Source organism: Schistocerca serialis, chromosome 1, assembly GCF_023864345.2.
Source record: "Schistocerca serialis cubense isolate TAMUIC-IGC-003099 chromosome 1, iqSchSeri2.2, whole genome shotgun sequence".
NCBI classification, from domain to species: Eukaryota; Metazoa; Arthropoda; class Insecta; order Orthoptera; family Acrididae; genus Schistocerca; species Schistocerca serialis.
Genome location: NC_064638.1, coordinates 946,876,552 through 946,891,670, shown reverse-complemented (window position 1 = coordinate 946,891,670; position 15,119 = coordinate 946,876,552). Strand labels below are relative to the sequence as shown.

The window sequence follows — 15,119 nt, the reverse complement described above, 5'->3', positions numbered from 1 at the left end:
AGCGCGTTGTAGGTGTCGCCACCGGCGCCAACCTTATGTGAATGCTCTGGAAAGCTAATCATTTGCATATCACAGCATCTTCTTCCTGTCGGTTAAATTTCGCGTCTGTAGCACGTCATCTTCGTGGTGTAGCAATTTTAATGGCCAGTAGTGTACTTTCCGTCTCTTTCCCACTGTCTCCTTCTCTCTTGGCATAAAAAGCACGAATGTGTCCGTTTTTGGGAAAATCTTTAAAGATGCTGAGGAAGATAGAATGAGGCAGCTGGTACCCCACTTTTCGGTTACTCTTAATAAACAGGAGCATACTCGCCTTTTTTGTGCTACAATAGAAGCATTTTTCTGCTGGTTCCCTTCTTTTCCCTTCTACAACAGGGCATTTCACTCGTAAGAAAAGAAATTAATGAGGCAGTAAAATTTTGATAGTTCTCTTACAGTGAAACTGAAATAACGCAAGACTGATTTTACACCTCAAGTCAGATTTTACATGCACAAGAAATTTGCATGTGGTTCAGTACAGTATAAGCACCTGCTTATAGCGAGCGGTCGCCTTAACAACTTCGGCTATCTGGGCACGCTTCTCGGACCCGACCCAAACCTCCATCATCTCACAGTGCACAGAGTACGATATCTACATCTACATTGATACTCCGCAAGCCACCCAACGGTGTGTGGCGGAGGGCACTTTACGTGCCACTGTCATTACCTCCCTTTCCTGTTCCAGTCGCGTATGGTTCGCGGGAAGAACGACTGTCTGAAAGCCTCCGTGCGCGCTCTAATCTCTCTAATTTTACATTCGTGATCTCCTCGGGAGGTATAAGTAGGGGGAAGCAATATATTCGATACCTCATCCAGAAACGCACCCTCTCGAAACCTGGCGAGCAACCTACACCGCGATGCAGAGCGCCTCTCTTCCAGAGTCTGCCACTTGAGTTTATTAAACATCTCCGTAACGCTATCACGGTTACCAAATAACCCTGTGACGAAACGCGCCGCTCTTCTTTGGATCTTCTCTATCTCCTCCGTCAGACCGATCTGGTACGGATCCCACACTAATGAGCGATACTCAAGTATAGGTCGAACGAGTGTTTTGTGAGCCACCTCCTTTGTTGATGGACTACATTTTCTAAGCACTCTCCCAATGAATCTCAACCTGGTACCCGCCTTACCAACAATTAATTGTATATGATCATTCCACTTCAAATCGTTCCGCACGCATACTCCCAGATATTTTACAGAAGTAACTGCTACCAGTGTTTGTTCCGCTATCATATAATCATACAATAAAGGATCCTTCTTTCTATGTATTCGCAATACATTACATTTGTCTATGTTAAGGGTCAGTTGCCACTCCCTGCACCAAGTGCCTATCCGCTGCAGATCTTCCTGCATTTCGCTACAATTTTCTAATGCTGCAACTTCTCTGTATACTACAGCATCATCCGCTCTAGAGACTTGCGGTACACGGCTGTTAGAATGGGGGCAAGTTCTTTCGCGTACTCTGTGTAGAATCGAATTGGTATCCCATCAGGTCCAGTGGACTTTCCTCTATTGAGTGATTCCAGTTGCTTTTCTATTCCTAGGACACTTATTTCGATGTCAGCCATTTTTTCGTTTGTGCGAGGATTTAGAGAAGGAATTGCAGTGCGGTCTTCCTCTGTGAAACAGCTTTGGAAAAAGGTGTTTAGTATTTCAGCTTTGAGCGTGTCATCCTCTGTTTCAATGCCATCATCATCCCGGAGTGTCTGGATGTGCTGTTTCGAGCCACTTACTGATTTAACGTAAGACCAGAACTTCCTAGGATTTTCTGTCAAGTCGGTACATAGAATTTTACTTTCGAATTCAATGAACGCTTCACGCATAGCCCTTCTTACGCTAACTTTGACATCGTTTAGCTTCTGTTTGTCTGAGAGGTTTTGGCTGCGTTTAAACTTGGAGTGGAGCTCTCTTTGCTTTCGCAGTAGTTTCCTAACTTTGTTGTTGTACCGCGGTGGGTTTTTCCCGTCCCTCACAGTTTTACTCGGCACGTACCTGTCTAAAACGCATTTTACGATTGCCTTGAACTTTTTCCATAAACACTCAACATTGTCAGTGTCGGAACAGAAATTTTCGTTTTGATCTGTTAGGTAGTCTGAAATCTGCCTTCTATTACTCTTGCTAAACAGATAAACCTTCCTCCCTTTTTTTATATTCCTATTAACTTCCATATTCAGGGATGCTGCAACGGCCTTATGATCACTGATTCCCTGTTCTGTACATACAGAGTCGAAAAGTTCGGGTCTGTTTGTTATCAGTAGGTCCAAGATGTTATCTCCACGCGGTTCTCTGTTTAATTGCTCGAGGTAATTTTCGGATAGTGCACTCAGTATAATGTCACTCGAAGCTCTGTCCCTACCACCCGTCCTAAACATCTGAGTGTCCCAGTCTATATCTGGTAAATTGAAATCTCCACCTAAGACTATAACATGCTGAGAAAATTTATGTGAAATGTATTCCAAATTTTCTCTCAGTTGTTCTGCCACTAATGCTGCTGAGTCGGGAGGTCGGTAAAAGGAGCCAATTATTAACCTAGTTCGATTGTTTAGTGTAACCTCCACCCATAATAATTCACAGGAACTATCCACTTCTACTTCACTACAGGATAAACTACTACTAACAGCGACGAACACTCCACCACCGGTTGCATGCACTCTATCCTTTCTAAACACCGTCTGTACCTTTGTAAAAATTTCGGCAGAATTTATCTCTGGCTTAAGCCAGCTTTCTGTACCTATAACGATTTCAGCTTCGGTGCTTTCTATCAGCGCTTGAAGTTTCGGTACTTTACCAACGCAGCTTCGACAGTTGACAATTACAATACCGATTGCTGCTTGGTCCCCGCATGTCCTGACTTTGCCCCGCACCCGTTGAGGCTGTTGGGGTCTGGACTGTGAACGTCTATACCCATTGCAGTTAATGTAGTGAAATTCGCATTTAGCGAAACTACCTCACCCATATCCTACTTATAAATATCATATAGTAGCTTTATGGTAATGCATATTCAAATTTACGGTATGTTGTTCATCAGTAGAAGCACCCTACAAGTAACATTACTAGCAATTCCTACGTACGGCACTTCTACTTGGTGAAGAACGCTTATAGCTATTAGGTGAAGCTGTTTTATCAGAACTATTTCTTAGGGAGCGTGTTGATAGAGCCGAGTAGACTAGCATTCGAAAGAAACGAGGTTCAGAGGTCCGTCTAGTCATCTTGATTTGTGTTAAAAGTTTCTGTAAATCCCTTAAGATAAATGCTCGTATGGTCCCTCTGAGAAGTACGTTATTCTTTCCTGTTCGAGCATGTGCTCAGTCACTAATAACCTAGTCGTCGACAGGACGCTAAACCCAAACCCTCATTCCTATGTAACTATTTTGCAATGTTATTTTTCGAGGTATCATTCTTACATTTGTATTCACAGTTAAAGTGTTGAAGCTGCCTCATTCCAGTCACGACCACCTATAAAACAGAAACATAGAAGATAGCTTAGTGTTTTATGATTAAAACCACAGTACCTTTCAGTGTTCTTCAGACTTAAGTCAGTAGCCGAGGAAATTCGTGGTCATTCAGCGCTTAGTCAACAGAGATAGATAGCAGACAGACAGCGAATGAACTGCGATGCCCGTATCCTTGTAGTGACACCGATGCACGGTACAGAGAGGTACCGGTTGTGGGATCACAACAAAATACTCTCCGAAACGCGGAGATGCGTTTGTGAGTGTGTGCGTGTGTTTCTCTTTGGTATGTGTAGGGGGCGATGCTCGACGAGCTGAACGGCAAGGTTGAGTTGAAGGCCATTGATTTTTCGGGCGAGAGGAGTGGGGCTGGGCTTCGGTAGTAAATTGCAGTGGACTTGCGTACAACAACCTCTGAAGCGCTTCCTGGATGAGTGAAAATGAACTACTTTTTGAATGAAATGGGGTGAAAAAACATGTCATTTGAAGTCTAAGGACTTGTTTAAAGTGTAAGTGTGTGTCATGTTCTGGAGCTGCTTGTCGTTACTGGAAATAGGCTGAAACAGTCGGGCCATAGTCATACACCGAGTGTTTATTTCCTAACCTATAAGGAAATGTGTTGTGATGCATTTTTTAAATTCATTTTGTGTCGTAAAGAATGCATTGTAATGAGATGTTATGCACACCTCGTCAGCTAATGATGCATCAGCCATCTGTTGAACTTTTATCGCCGAGTGCGTTGTTGCACTATTTTCAAAACAGGTACAAAACATGACATGCGATTGTCAGTTTGACAGTTTGTAAAGTTAACAATGACGCGTCGTATTTACGCTTTATTTTAGGAATGTGGCAGTGAATGTACAAGGCAGTATTCCGGTAAAAATACATTTGCAACTAACGATATTTTTATGGCTTAGCTGCATGAACATGCTAGGCAATATGTAGTATGCTTGATTCGCATCTATTCGCCAATAATGTTCTGCCGTTGATGTAAGTGAGTGACGAAAATATACTTTTCATGTTTTAGGAGGGGATTTAGCAGTTTTTAGCTCATGCTTCATTATAACTACATACTCTTTTCAAGTCATAAAGTTAATGTTTTCTTAAGACTATGTGGGGATCATCTGCTAATGCGCTTTTGCAAAATGTAATGTTTTACATTGTCATTGTACCAAGTAAGAATAATGTTATTACCTGCTGACAGAAAGTAACGGAGTAACGCGAAGTATATAACGAGAGTGCAAGCAAGCGGGAGGTTGTTCTTTCACTCATAACACGGTAGTTGCTCCGTTATTTGTTATATCAAATGTAGCTACAACGATGCAGCTAATATGTTTGTGAAAAATATTTAAGTTATTCCAAGTGTTCACCAAGTACATCAATGTGATGTGAGTGAGCAGCACTATATTAATAATGTGGATATGAGTGGTTGATTGTACTGTACTATCAGGTGTCTCCTGTGGATCATTATTATTATGTTTATATTCTTATGTGGTTGTGTTTTAGCAAAATTTACAGGAATATAGAATTTAAAAGGGCAATTTTACAAGATGTAAAGAAAGTGATATGTTAGTATAAGAAATTTACGGTTTTTATGTTATACTAATGTTTGATTTGTTTTTATTTTCAGAAGCTATGGAATGAAATTTTATCACAAGCAAGCAGAACTCTGTTCATGGTTCTGCTTAAACGGGAGAGAATGTTTGGACTTGCACTTATGGATGAGATAGCTCCAGAATGCTTTCTAGAAAATCATCTTTATTTTCATCACTTTCATCATGCATAGCAATTGCAGTCATAGTGATTGTGCTGAATTTCATTGGTTGTGGAAATGGGTACCTGATAATTGTATCAGAAGACGAACCACCTGGAAGTGTAATATTCAATGCAACATTACCAAGGCTTGGATCCAATCGCCATTACAAAATAAACACACACAAAAGTGCAAACTTTGTACATAGGCTACTGCATGTTGATCAAAGTACTGGAAGAGTATCCCTTCGAAGACATCTTGACTGTGATGGAATATATTATTCAAATTTATTCACTATCTACATTGACTCTTTTTCAAACCACACTCGTGGTGTTGATTACTATTCCTTGCCATTAAGAGTATTTGTGAATGGAAAGAGGTGTCAACAACAGCATGATGAGACAGAGCAAGTGAATTATGACACTAGGATTCAATTAAAAATTTCTGAAGCTAAGAAATGGATTAGTGAAACATTTGCTTCATATGCAATACCAGGCACAGAGGGCTGGAGACCAATCTGCTTGCGGAAAAGCCAGTTCATAAACAGCATAGCATCTTTTCTGCCATTGACAATCCACAAAATGTGTCGCATTCAGTATTTGGATTCAAGTGATCCACGTTTCTGTATTGAAAAGTCTGCTGGTGATTTGGTTTCCACTTGTGATCAGTGTATTGTTGAACCTCTCTGGAAGGTCACTGTGCGTCTAGAGTACAAGTGCAGTGCTGGTGGAGAACCACAGTATCATAGGACTACCCGTGGTGTTGTTTCAGTTGCTGAGCATCGTTTGAAGATAGTGTATCATCATCAAGATTTAAATGACACAGATATTGCTCACAGAGTGAGACGTGAATTGAGAAACCAGTCGCCATATTTTGAACAGGCTTTGTACATTGCATCTGTAATGGAGGAAAAGCCTCCAGGAACAATGGTTATAACAGTTAAAGCAAGAGATCCTGAGAATTCACCAGTTAGTTACTCAATGGTTTCTCTTGTAGACTCACGATCACAGTCAATGTTTGCAGTTGACTCACGGTCGGGTATGGTGACAACTCTGACCAGTCTAGATCGAGAACTACTCGATGTTCACTATTTCCGTGTGACGGCAGTAGATGACTCTTTCCCACCTCGGAGTGGCACAACTACATTACAGATAAATGTTCTCGATGCCAATGATCATGCACCAGTGTTTGAGGCAAGTGAATACGACGCAGCTGTTCGAGAATCTGTATCTGTAGGGTCAACTGTAATTACTGTGCGAGCCACAGACCTGGACATTGGAAGAAATGGCCAAGTGAGTTTATAATTTTATGCAGTAGTAAGTAGGCTTATTTTATTTTAGATAACTGTAAGTAAAGGCAATTGTGGAACAGTATTGTGTACCAGTATTAGAGCTTCTTTGCTGTACTCTGCAGTTCATTTAATCAAGTAATAAAAGTAGGTTATTACTGCGTGTAAAAGTACATCCTCCTGCCCAATAACAATCAGTTACCTCAGGTATACTAACTGTAGAGACTACAACTGCACATTCTCCTTTAAGATACATATCTTGGTGACACCACTGAGTAATGTATGTAGGCATTTGTTCAGGGGCTTCTGTAACTGACTGTAAGACATTCTACATATTCTTCTGTTCCCAGTGTCTCCCGTGCGAAGTACCAAATCACAGTGATTGTATAATATATCATTGTGTTAAATTTTATTACTTTGTTTTGTGTGTATTAAACCAAAATGAGTAACCAGTCCTATATCTGTGGCAAAGGCCTAGGTGCTTTTCAAACATCAAAGTACTAAACCCATTTCTTCTGCTGGCTATGCTGGATTGTTGAGTGAGAGTCTGATGCTTGCTGGTGCCTGCTGTCTCTATATTTTGTTTTGGAATGTAAGTTGCAGTGACAGACTGATCTATAGCATAGCCTGAGGTCCAGTTTAAAGGTGACAATTTGTTTGTGTGAATGTGTATACGAGATCTTATTTGATGTGAAATACTGGTATAGAGTGTAGAAGAGTGCCTAGGTTAAGTTGGAAGGTGAAATGATATTATCAAAGACTTCAGTTAATCTGAGCAATTCATTCCCATTGGCCTTTACAATGAATATTCTTGAAAATCTGCTTTTGTTGCCCATTACACTTCCTTTTTCTTGAATCAGCTTTATCAAGAGAATACCTTTTATCTGGCCCAGAGTCAGTTGCCTCCCCCACTTCTCCCCAAAAGATCCTTAAGTTAATTGCTTTGAAAGCTTCCTAGATCTAGGTTAGGTTGGAAGGTGACAATTTTGTTGTCCGATGGCAAAGTCAGTGAATGTGAAAGCGAAAAATCTTGTGATTACAAAATGACTGGTAGCAAATCCGAAAGTTTACGTCCGTGCCATCTTGAAAAATGCAAAGGGGGAACCAATAAGTAACTTTTACCCGTTAGTATTTCATGCTAAAGATATAGTTTCTCATCAGGACTCTGGTACATTCATGCAATAACAAGCATTGCACTTGGTATTGTTATTGGGATGATTCCTTCTGTTGACCACCCAACCACCCCACTTTTAAAATTGTGTGGGTTTATACTGCATACAGTGTTTCTTGTGTGCTTAGTGTCTGGAACTGCATCATTTTGAGACTTAAGTCTTCATTTTTATTTATAATTAAAATTATATTTTAAAATTATATAAATGTTGTATTCAAGGATTGTACAGAACCCAACCATGCAGATTATTGGATTTACTTCCTTTCTTATCTCCTTAGATCAGTTCACTCTCATTTGACTTCACAATGACTCCTGAAGAGAACTTACAATTTCATTAAATTACATGTACTGTTTATTCTGTCTACCCGTGGCACAGAGATCTTCACCTTAGATTCATTGTCCGTAGATCATATTAACAATATACATTATGATGCAGACTGTATCAAGTGTACAAAAGATTGCATACAGAATTAAAGAAAACATTATATCAAAATTTCTGTATTCTGGCCGTTTGCAGATTTGCAATGGTTATGTATTTCTATTCAAGAATTCCTCCACGGTACAGAAGGAGTTGTTAAGGACAGACTGCTGCAATCTATGTTTGAAATGTCAGAAATTTTATTTTTGTGGGCAGACTGCTAGAAAATTTTTAGCAGTGTATGTCACTCTTTTCCATGACAAAGTTAGTTCACTAGAGGGAAGTGGAGCTCATTTTTCCTTGTATTAATGTATTTATGAACACAAACTCTCAAACTCAAAAGTGGTGGTGACTTGAAAGTCATCTGCCCATTCTGTATGACTAACATTTCCAAATTAAAAAAATATATATCTGTGATCCCCATGAAGATAAGATTCAGGAAAGAAAGAGGAAGATGTCAGTAGCATCAAAGTTAGTGCCCAGGTGCTCACGGGTGATAAAGGAATTAAAACTTAGGGTAACAAAGCAAAAACGGAAATGGAGAACTCCATTTAAGGAAGTTTCAGAAGTGCTGATCCAGTTTAATTTCTACGTCACTGCAAAGATGAGCAGATACTATTGTTGGTGGCATTGAGAAACAGGTGAAATCATTTAAACTGAACAAGGCCTATATCCAATTTAATCCTTATAAGATTATGTACAGAATTTGAGTTTGTGTCACTTCTCTTTTACCAATAATATAGCAGTTATTGCCAACAGAAAACTGTGCCCAGTTGTTGAAAGAAAGAACAAGTGACACCTGTGAAGAGTAGTTAAAGTGATACACAAAATTACCATCCAGTATCATTGGCACGTGTGTGTTGCAGATTGTTACCAAACACACTGAACTGAAATACAGTAAGGTATCTCGAACAGGATGACTTCCTCTATCCCAACCACCATGGATTCCGAAAACAACAGTCTTGCAAAACCCAACCCAAAAATTTCTCACTAACAACATGAAAGCCATTGATCAAGGCAGTTGAGTAGATTGATTAGACTTTTGAAAACATTTGACATGGTACCAAACCATTAAATGAAAATATGTTCATATAGGTTATCAAACAAAATTTGTGACTTATTGAGGATTTGTTGGCAGAGGGGACAGCATGTTATGTGGGATAGAGTGTCAGTGACAGAAGTAGAAGTAATTTCAGGCATGCTGTAGAGGAGTGTTTTCTTCCTTTAAAATTAGGCAATGTAAGGTTTAATGCTTCATGGAAAAAAAAAAGAAATAAAATAAAATCCTGCAGCTACAAACATCAGTGAGTCACAATTGCAGGCAATTTACTCACACAAATACCTGACTGTAACAATAGAGATATGAACTGATATGTTCACTTAGGCTCAGTCATAGGTAAAGCATTTTGCTGAATTTCGTTCATTGGTAGCATGTTGGAGAAGCACCAACGTTCTAAAAAGGAGATTGCTTCCAAAACACTGGTGTGATGCATCACAGAATATTGTTCAAAGTGATCTGTACCAAAGAGGTTTAAGAGGGGTTGTTGACGGTTTTCAAAGGAGGGCAACATGAATGGTCACAGAATGTTTTGGTTGACCAGAGACTGTAATGGAAATACTGAAAAAACCGGAAGCCACAGATGATTGTAGATGTCAACAATCCCATAAAATCATACTTACAAAATTTGTGAGTAATCTGGGAATATACAAGTTTCATTCAGTAAGTAATCCAACACATTTTCCCCCCTCAGAGCAGCATAGTTTTACTCATAATTTAAATACACCATCCTGCTGCCCAATTCCCTTTGACTACAAAACCCTAGTTTTTAGTTTAGTGTTCATTCAGGTCTATGTCCTTTCACCATCTTGATGCGAGATCCTGTATGCCGTCATTGTACTGCTCTATTCATCTGTCTTAGCCTCAGTACCGTCCCCACCATTACTGTTTTGCCTGGTGGACTCCTGTAGAACAATGGACTTCTGTGGAGTCCATTGTTCAATGGGCCAAAGAGATAGAAATCAGATGTGAGATCTGTTCTGTAGGGTAAATGAAGACGAGCAGTCCACAAAATTTTGTGATTTCATCTTGGATGTGAAGATGTGCATGGCCTTGCAGTATCACGGAAAAGAGAAGTGCTTTCACATTTTTGCATCCATGAACACGCTGAAAACATTTCTTCAATTTCTTAAAGTTTCAAAATAGACATTTGTATTGATGTTTGACCATGAGGGATGACAGTGCACAGAATAACCCCTTCAGAGTCCCAGAAGACTGTAGCCGTGACTTTGCCAGCTAGAGTACTGTTTTGAACTTTACCTTCAAAGGAGACGTTGTGTGGTGGCACTCCTGAGGCTATTGTTTTGCTTCAGCCTGAAAGTGTTGAAGCAATGTTTCATTGTCTGCGATGATGTCTGACAAGAAATCACTACCTTATAACAAACAAGCAAACAATTCGTCACATATGCTCCTTCTTTCTTATTTATGGTTTTCATTTAGTTACCGAAGAACCCAGGTGTGTACAAGTGTGTAAACCCTGCCAACAGAGATGTCATGCTGAGAACTGAGTTGCTTAATTGTTATTCATTAGTCCACCTCGAATAAGAGTGCCTATACATCGCAAGCATCACAGCTGGGTGCAGCCATCCTGCATCTCGGAAATCAGACAGATTTCTCTCCCCTTATTCTGTTGATGGCGGATGCTTTGCCCAGCTACTTACCACGCTTTTATCCACTGCCCATTGTCCATAGATGTTCATTAAATGCCTTTGAATATTTGTGATGGTCTGGTTTTGTGGCAAGAGAAATTCAATAATTGCTGTTTGCTTGAAACAGACCTCAGTTACTGACACGATTTTGGAAATTGGGTACAGCACTGTCATATACAGGGAGTTACTGGAAATGTCATTAAAAAAAATCAAAATTGGCCAAGAAAAATTCTATTGCATTACTTCCTGAACACCCCTTGTACTTTATTCCGTATGTTAAACCACTTCAGTCAATTTTGGCTCCAGGAAACAGGTATTAAGTTTTGGTCAGCATCAATTTGGTATTCTTTATGAGAACACACTTTCTGAGCCGTTGAAAGTACCATAACTGGAAAATATTTCAATGATTTTTTTTACTGAACTCTTTAGGCAAGTTGTTTGATGGAAAGTATTATGAACAAACCAATGGTGTAGCAGTGGGTTATCTTATGACCTGTAGTGTTAAACCTATGCAAGGAACCCTTGACCCAAACACACTAGAATATCCCAAGTTCTAGCCAAAGTGTTTCTGTCAATATGGGAACAATGTTTGTTTGTGATGTGGACACATGGAACAAAAGAATGTGAAACAACCATGCAAATCAGTTCTCACTGATCATCTCATCTCTCAGAGCTGGAAAACACAGAGTGAAGTGTATTTCATGGAATAACAGTGTGGCTTCTGAAAGGCAAATGAGCACCAAAGGGTATAGCTGACACCAGGAGTTGAACTTGGCTGTAAATAACATTGTGCCACCTACACTACTAAGCAGTCTGGTTGTAAACCAGGAGTGAGTATACAAAATAACACAGCTTACAGCACTGATGACTTGGTTGGCTGTCAAAATGTTCAATAAAGTGGAAACAACTACTGCGCTGAAGAGCTGAAGACGTACTATTAATCTATTATGCCAAGAGAACCTGAAATATCTCACAATGCTTTGGTGTTTATGTCGACTACGACATAATTCTGCATGAGAATGTAATTATAACTTTATTGTGATTTTTCTTCTTGGGCTGGTTACCAACAGACATCTATATTATGTTGATAATACGCATAGTACTATCTTTAGCTAACTGATTCTAGGGGATTTTCATTGAATGTGTTTTCAATAACTTTCATTTATCACATCATTCTTTCTTTTTGTTTTTGGAATTTGGCTGGGGGTTCTTGATAGTTGGGCACCTTTTTTAAGAGAAAAATAACAGATTTGGCATCAACCATAATATTTTGTCTATAAAAGTCCACTATACAGTTGAACCTTGCTTTATGAGCATCTCCCATAATATGCAATTTGCATAATGAGCAAAACAAATTGTAAAAAAAATGACTTGCTTAATAAACAATGTTTCGCATAATGAACAACGATGAGTTAGTGTGTCACCAGCTGTGGGAGAAAACAACAACATGAACACCTTGCATTGTTCATTGCAGGCAGTGGCTTATGAACAATGTCTTTAGTATGTACTGTAGTCTGAGTAAGCGGTCTATCTGCTATGATCTTAGTGCAGCTAATGATCACACATTTTTCCAAACTTGTGTTCATACAATATTTATTTTTGGTGCAAATTTTAATAACCATCGCAGAAATGGCCCCAAAGACAAAGCCACAAGAAGATGACCGTAAGAGAAAGAAAATGACCTTCGAAATGAAACGTAAAATTGTTGAAAAACGCGAACATGATGTGAGTGTTGCTTATTTAGCACACACATACAGTTGATCTACATCAACTATTTGCATTATCCTCAAGAACAAGGACAAGAGTAAGAAGATAGAAGCATCAAAGGATACAAGAGTATCTAAACAACAGTTTGGTATTCTGGACAATGCTGAGAGGTTGCTCCTTATATGGATAAATTGAAAGCAATTGCAAGGTGACACTATTAATGAGAACATCATCTGTGGGAAGGCGAGAATGATTTTCGCTGACCTTGTTAAGAAGACTTGAGGAGCATCAGCGGCTGAAGAAATTTTTAAGAGAAGCTGTGGGTGGTTCGAGAAGTTTAAGAAAAGAACCGGCATCTACTGCAGTGTGAGGCACGCCGAAGCAGCCAGCTCCAACGTAAAGGCAGCAAAGAACTTCATCAGCAACTTCAAGATGCTCATAGGTTCTGATTATTATCTGCTGCAATAGGTTTTTAATTGTGACAAGACAGATCTATTACGGAAAAAGAAGATCTATTACGGAAAAAGATGCCAAAGCGTACTTTCATAACAGCAGAGGATTGCATTGCCCTCCACAGGTCAATGAAATAACATATCACACTGCTGTTCTGTGCCAATGCAAGTGCAAATCTGAAAATTAAACCACTGCTTGTTTACCATTCAGAAACTCTGAGAGCCTTCAAGAAGTGTAAAGTCCCGAAGAGCAGGTTAAATGTGATGTGGAGGTCAACTGACAAGGCTTTGTTGACAAGTGATCTTTTTTGTGATTAGTTCAATGATGTGTGTGGTCCTTTGGTAAAAAAAATATTTGCTTGAGATGAATTTGCCACTTCATGTCTTGCATGTTATGGACAACACTCCTGCCAATTCTCCAGGCCTACATGATTACCTCCTTGAAGAATTTCAAATCATAAAGATCCAGTTTTTTCCTCCCAACACCACTCCATTACTCCAACCTATGGACCAGCAGATTATTTCTAACTTTAAGAAGCTCTTCACTACTACATCCTTCGAGCATTGCTTTGAGTTGACAGAAGCTACCAATCTCACTCTTCGAGAGTTATGGAAATATCATTTCAACATCGTTGCCTGCATCAAGATGGCGGAAAAGGCATGGGAAGGGGTTACCAAGAGAACTCTTACTTCTGCTTGGAAGAATTTTCGCCAGTTTGCGTTGTTGAATATGACTCGGAGACATTTGAGTCAGTAGCTGTGGAGCCTGTGATTGATGAAAGTATGGCTTTGGCAAAGAGCTTGGGACTGGAAGTGGACAACAATGATATTGATGAGCTTATGGAAGTTCACACCCAATAAATGACCACCGAAGAGCTTATGGAGTAGTTTTTTTCTCAGCAGGAGGTAGTGGAGAGGAGTTCGTCAGAGGAGGAGGAGGAGGTGGCGGTAACAGCAAAGCAGCAATCTTTTGGTGCAATAAGAGAAATGCTGGAGGTATTTGAATCGGTTGCACTTTACATTGAAAATCACCACCCCAATAAAGCATTACAAATTTATTTGACAATAATGCTGTGTCATATTTTTGCCAAGTCTGCAGAAACAAATGACTATAAGATAGATTCATAATAAAAAATAATTAGTTATGTATAGTGAATAATAAAGTACATAATACTGTATATATAATTTTCTTTGAATAAATGGCATAAATAAGATAAAACATGTAGTGCTTTTTCTGCATGGAATGTGTTATCGTATTTTACTTTAATTTATATGGGATAAATTGTTTTGCTTAATGAGTGTTTCACATTATGAGTAATATTCTGGAACGAATTATGCTCACTATGCAGGCTTCCACTGTATTCATTGACATAGACATTTCCACTCTATTATCATTTTCATTCCTTTAAAATAAAAATGGTTTTATTATCTTACAGGTTGAATATTCCATCGTGAGACAAGATAGTGGTGGCACAGAAGAAGAAACTGATGTCTTTCGGATAGATCCAAAGTCTGGCATAGTGACAACACGTTCCGTATTAGATAGAGAACGCTCAGAAGTATACACATTAACTGTTATGGCCACTGATCAAGGCCTTCCCGTAAGTGAGCGAAGATCTTCTACATCAATGGTAGTCATCAGAGTGCTTGATGACAATGATAACTATCCACAGTTTACAGAAAGAACTTACAGTGTACAAGTGCCTGAGAACATCAATTGGACAGTTAATCCTGTGATAGCAACTATTAAGTAAGTAAATTTATTTTTAAAAAAGAAATTAACATAATGTATAGTCTTGGGAAGTTGATTATGTGCATTGATGCATGACACAATGAAACTTGCCCATGTGCAGTGTGTATACTTGCCATTTAAAAAGTTTTGCAGTTTGGCTTTGTTCTCAGATTCTTACAGATTACACTGGGCAACAAAAAATAATTTTTGAATGTTTTGAGCACTTCATGAGGCAATTCCTAATAATTTTGGGTCGAGAAAAACAAATATGACAATGAAAATTTTTTATTAGCTCTAGTTTCCACAAGGTGGAAGCATTACATATTAATGGATTGAGAGAAATGGATACATTTTATTTACATACATGCTAACAACAATGAAAGTGCATTTGATTTTTTTAACTG

The 15,119-nt window shown here is 39.1% G+C and overlaps 1 protein-coding gene across 1 annotated transcript in view; it reads left to right on the top strand.

The window, feature by feature from the left end:
* The first annotated feature begins 4,040 nt into the window (after window positions 1-4,040).
* LOC126412603 (protocadherin-like wing polarity protein stan) overlaps window positions 4,041-15,119 on the top strand; it is a 345,349-nt gene continuing 334,270 nt past the window's right edge. Inside the window, exons 1-3 of the mRNA XM_050082273.1 lie at window positions 4,041-4,250; window positions 5,119-6,533; window positions 14,420-14,733. Of these exons, the coding sequence (XP_049938230.1) occupies window positions 5,226-6,533; window positions 14,420-14,733 (1,622 nt within the window). The 5' untranslated portion in view covers window positions 4,041-4,250; window positions 5,119-5,225. The remainder of the gene's footprint in view (window positions 4,251-5,118; window positions 6,534-14,419; window positions 14,734-15,119) is intronic.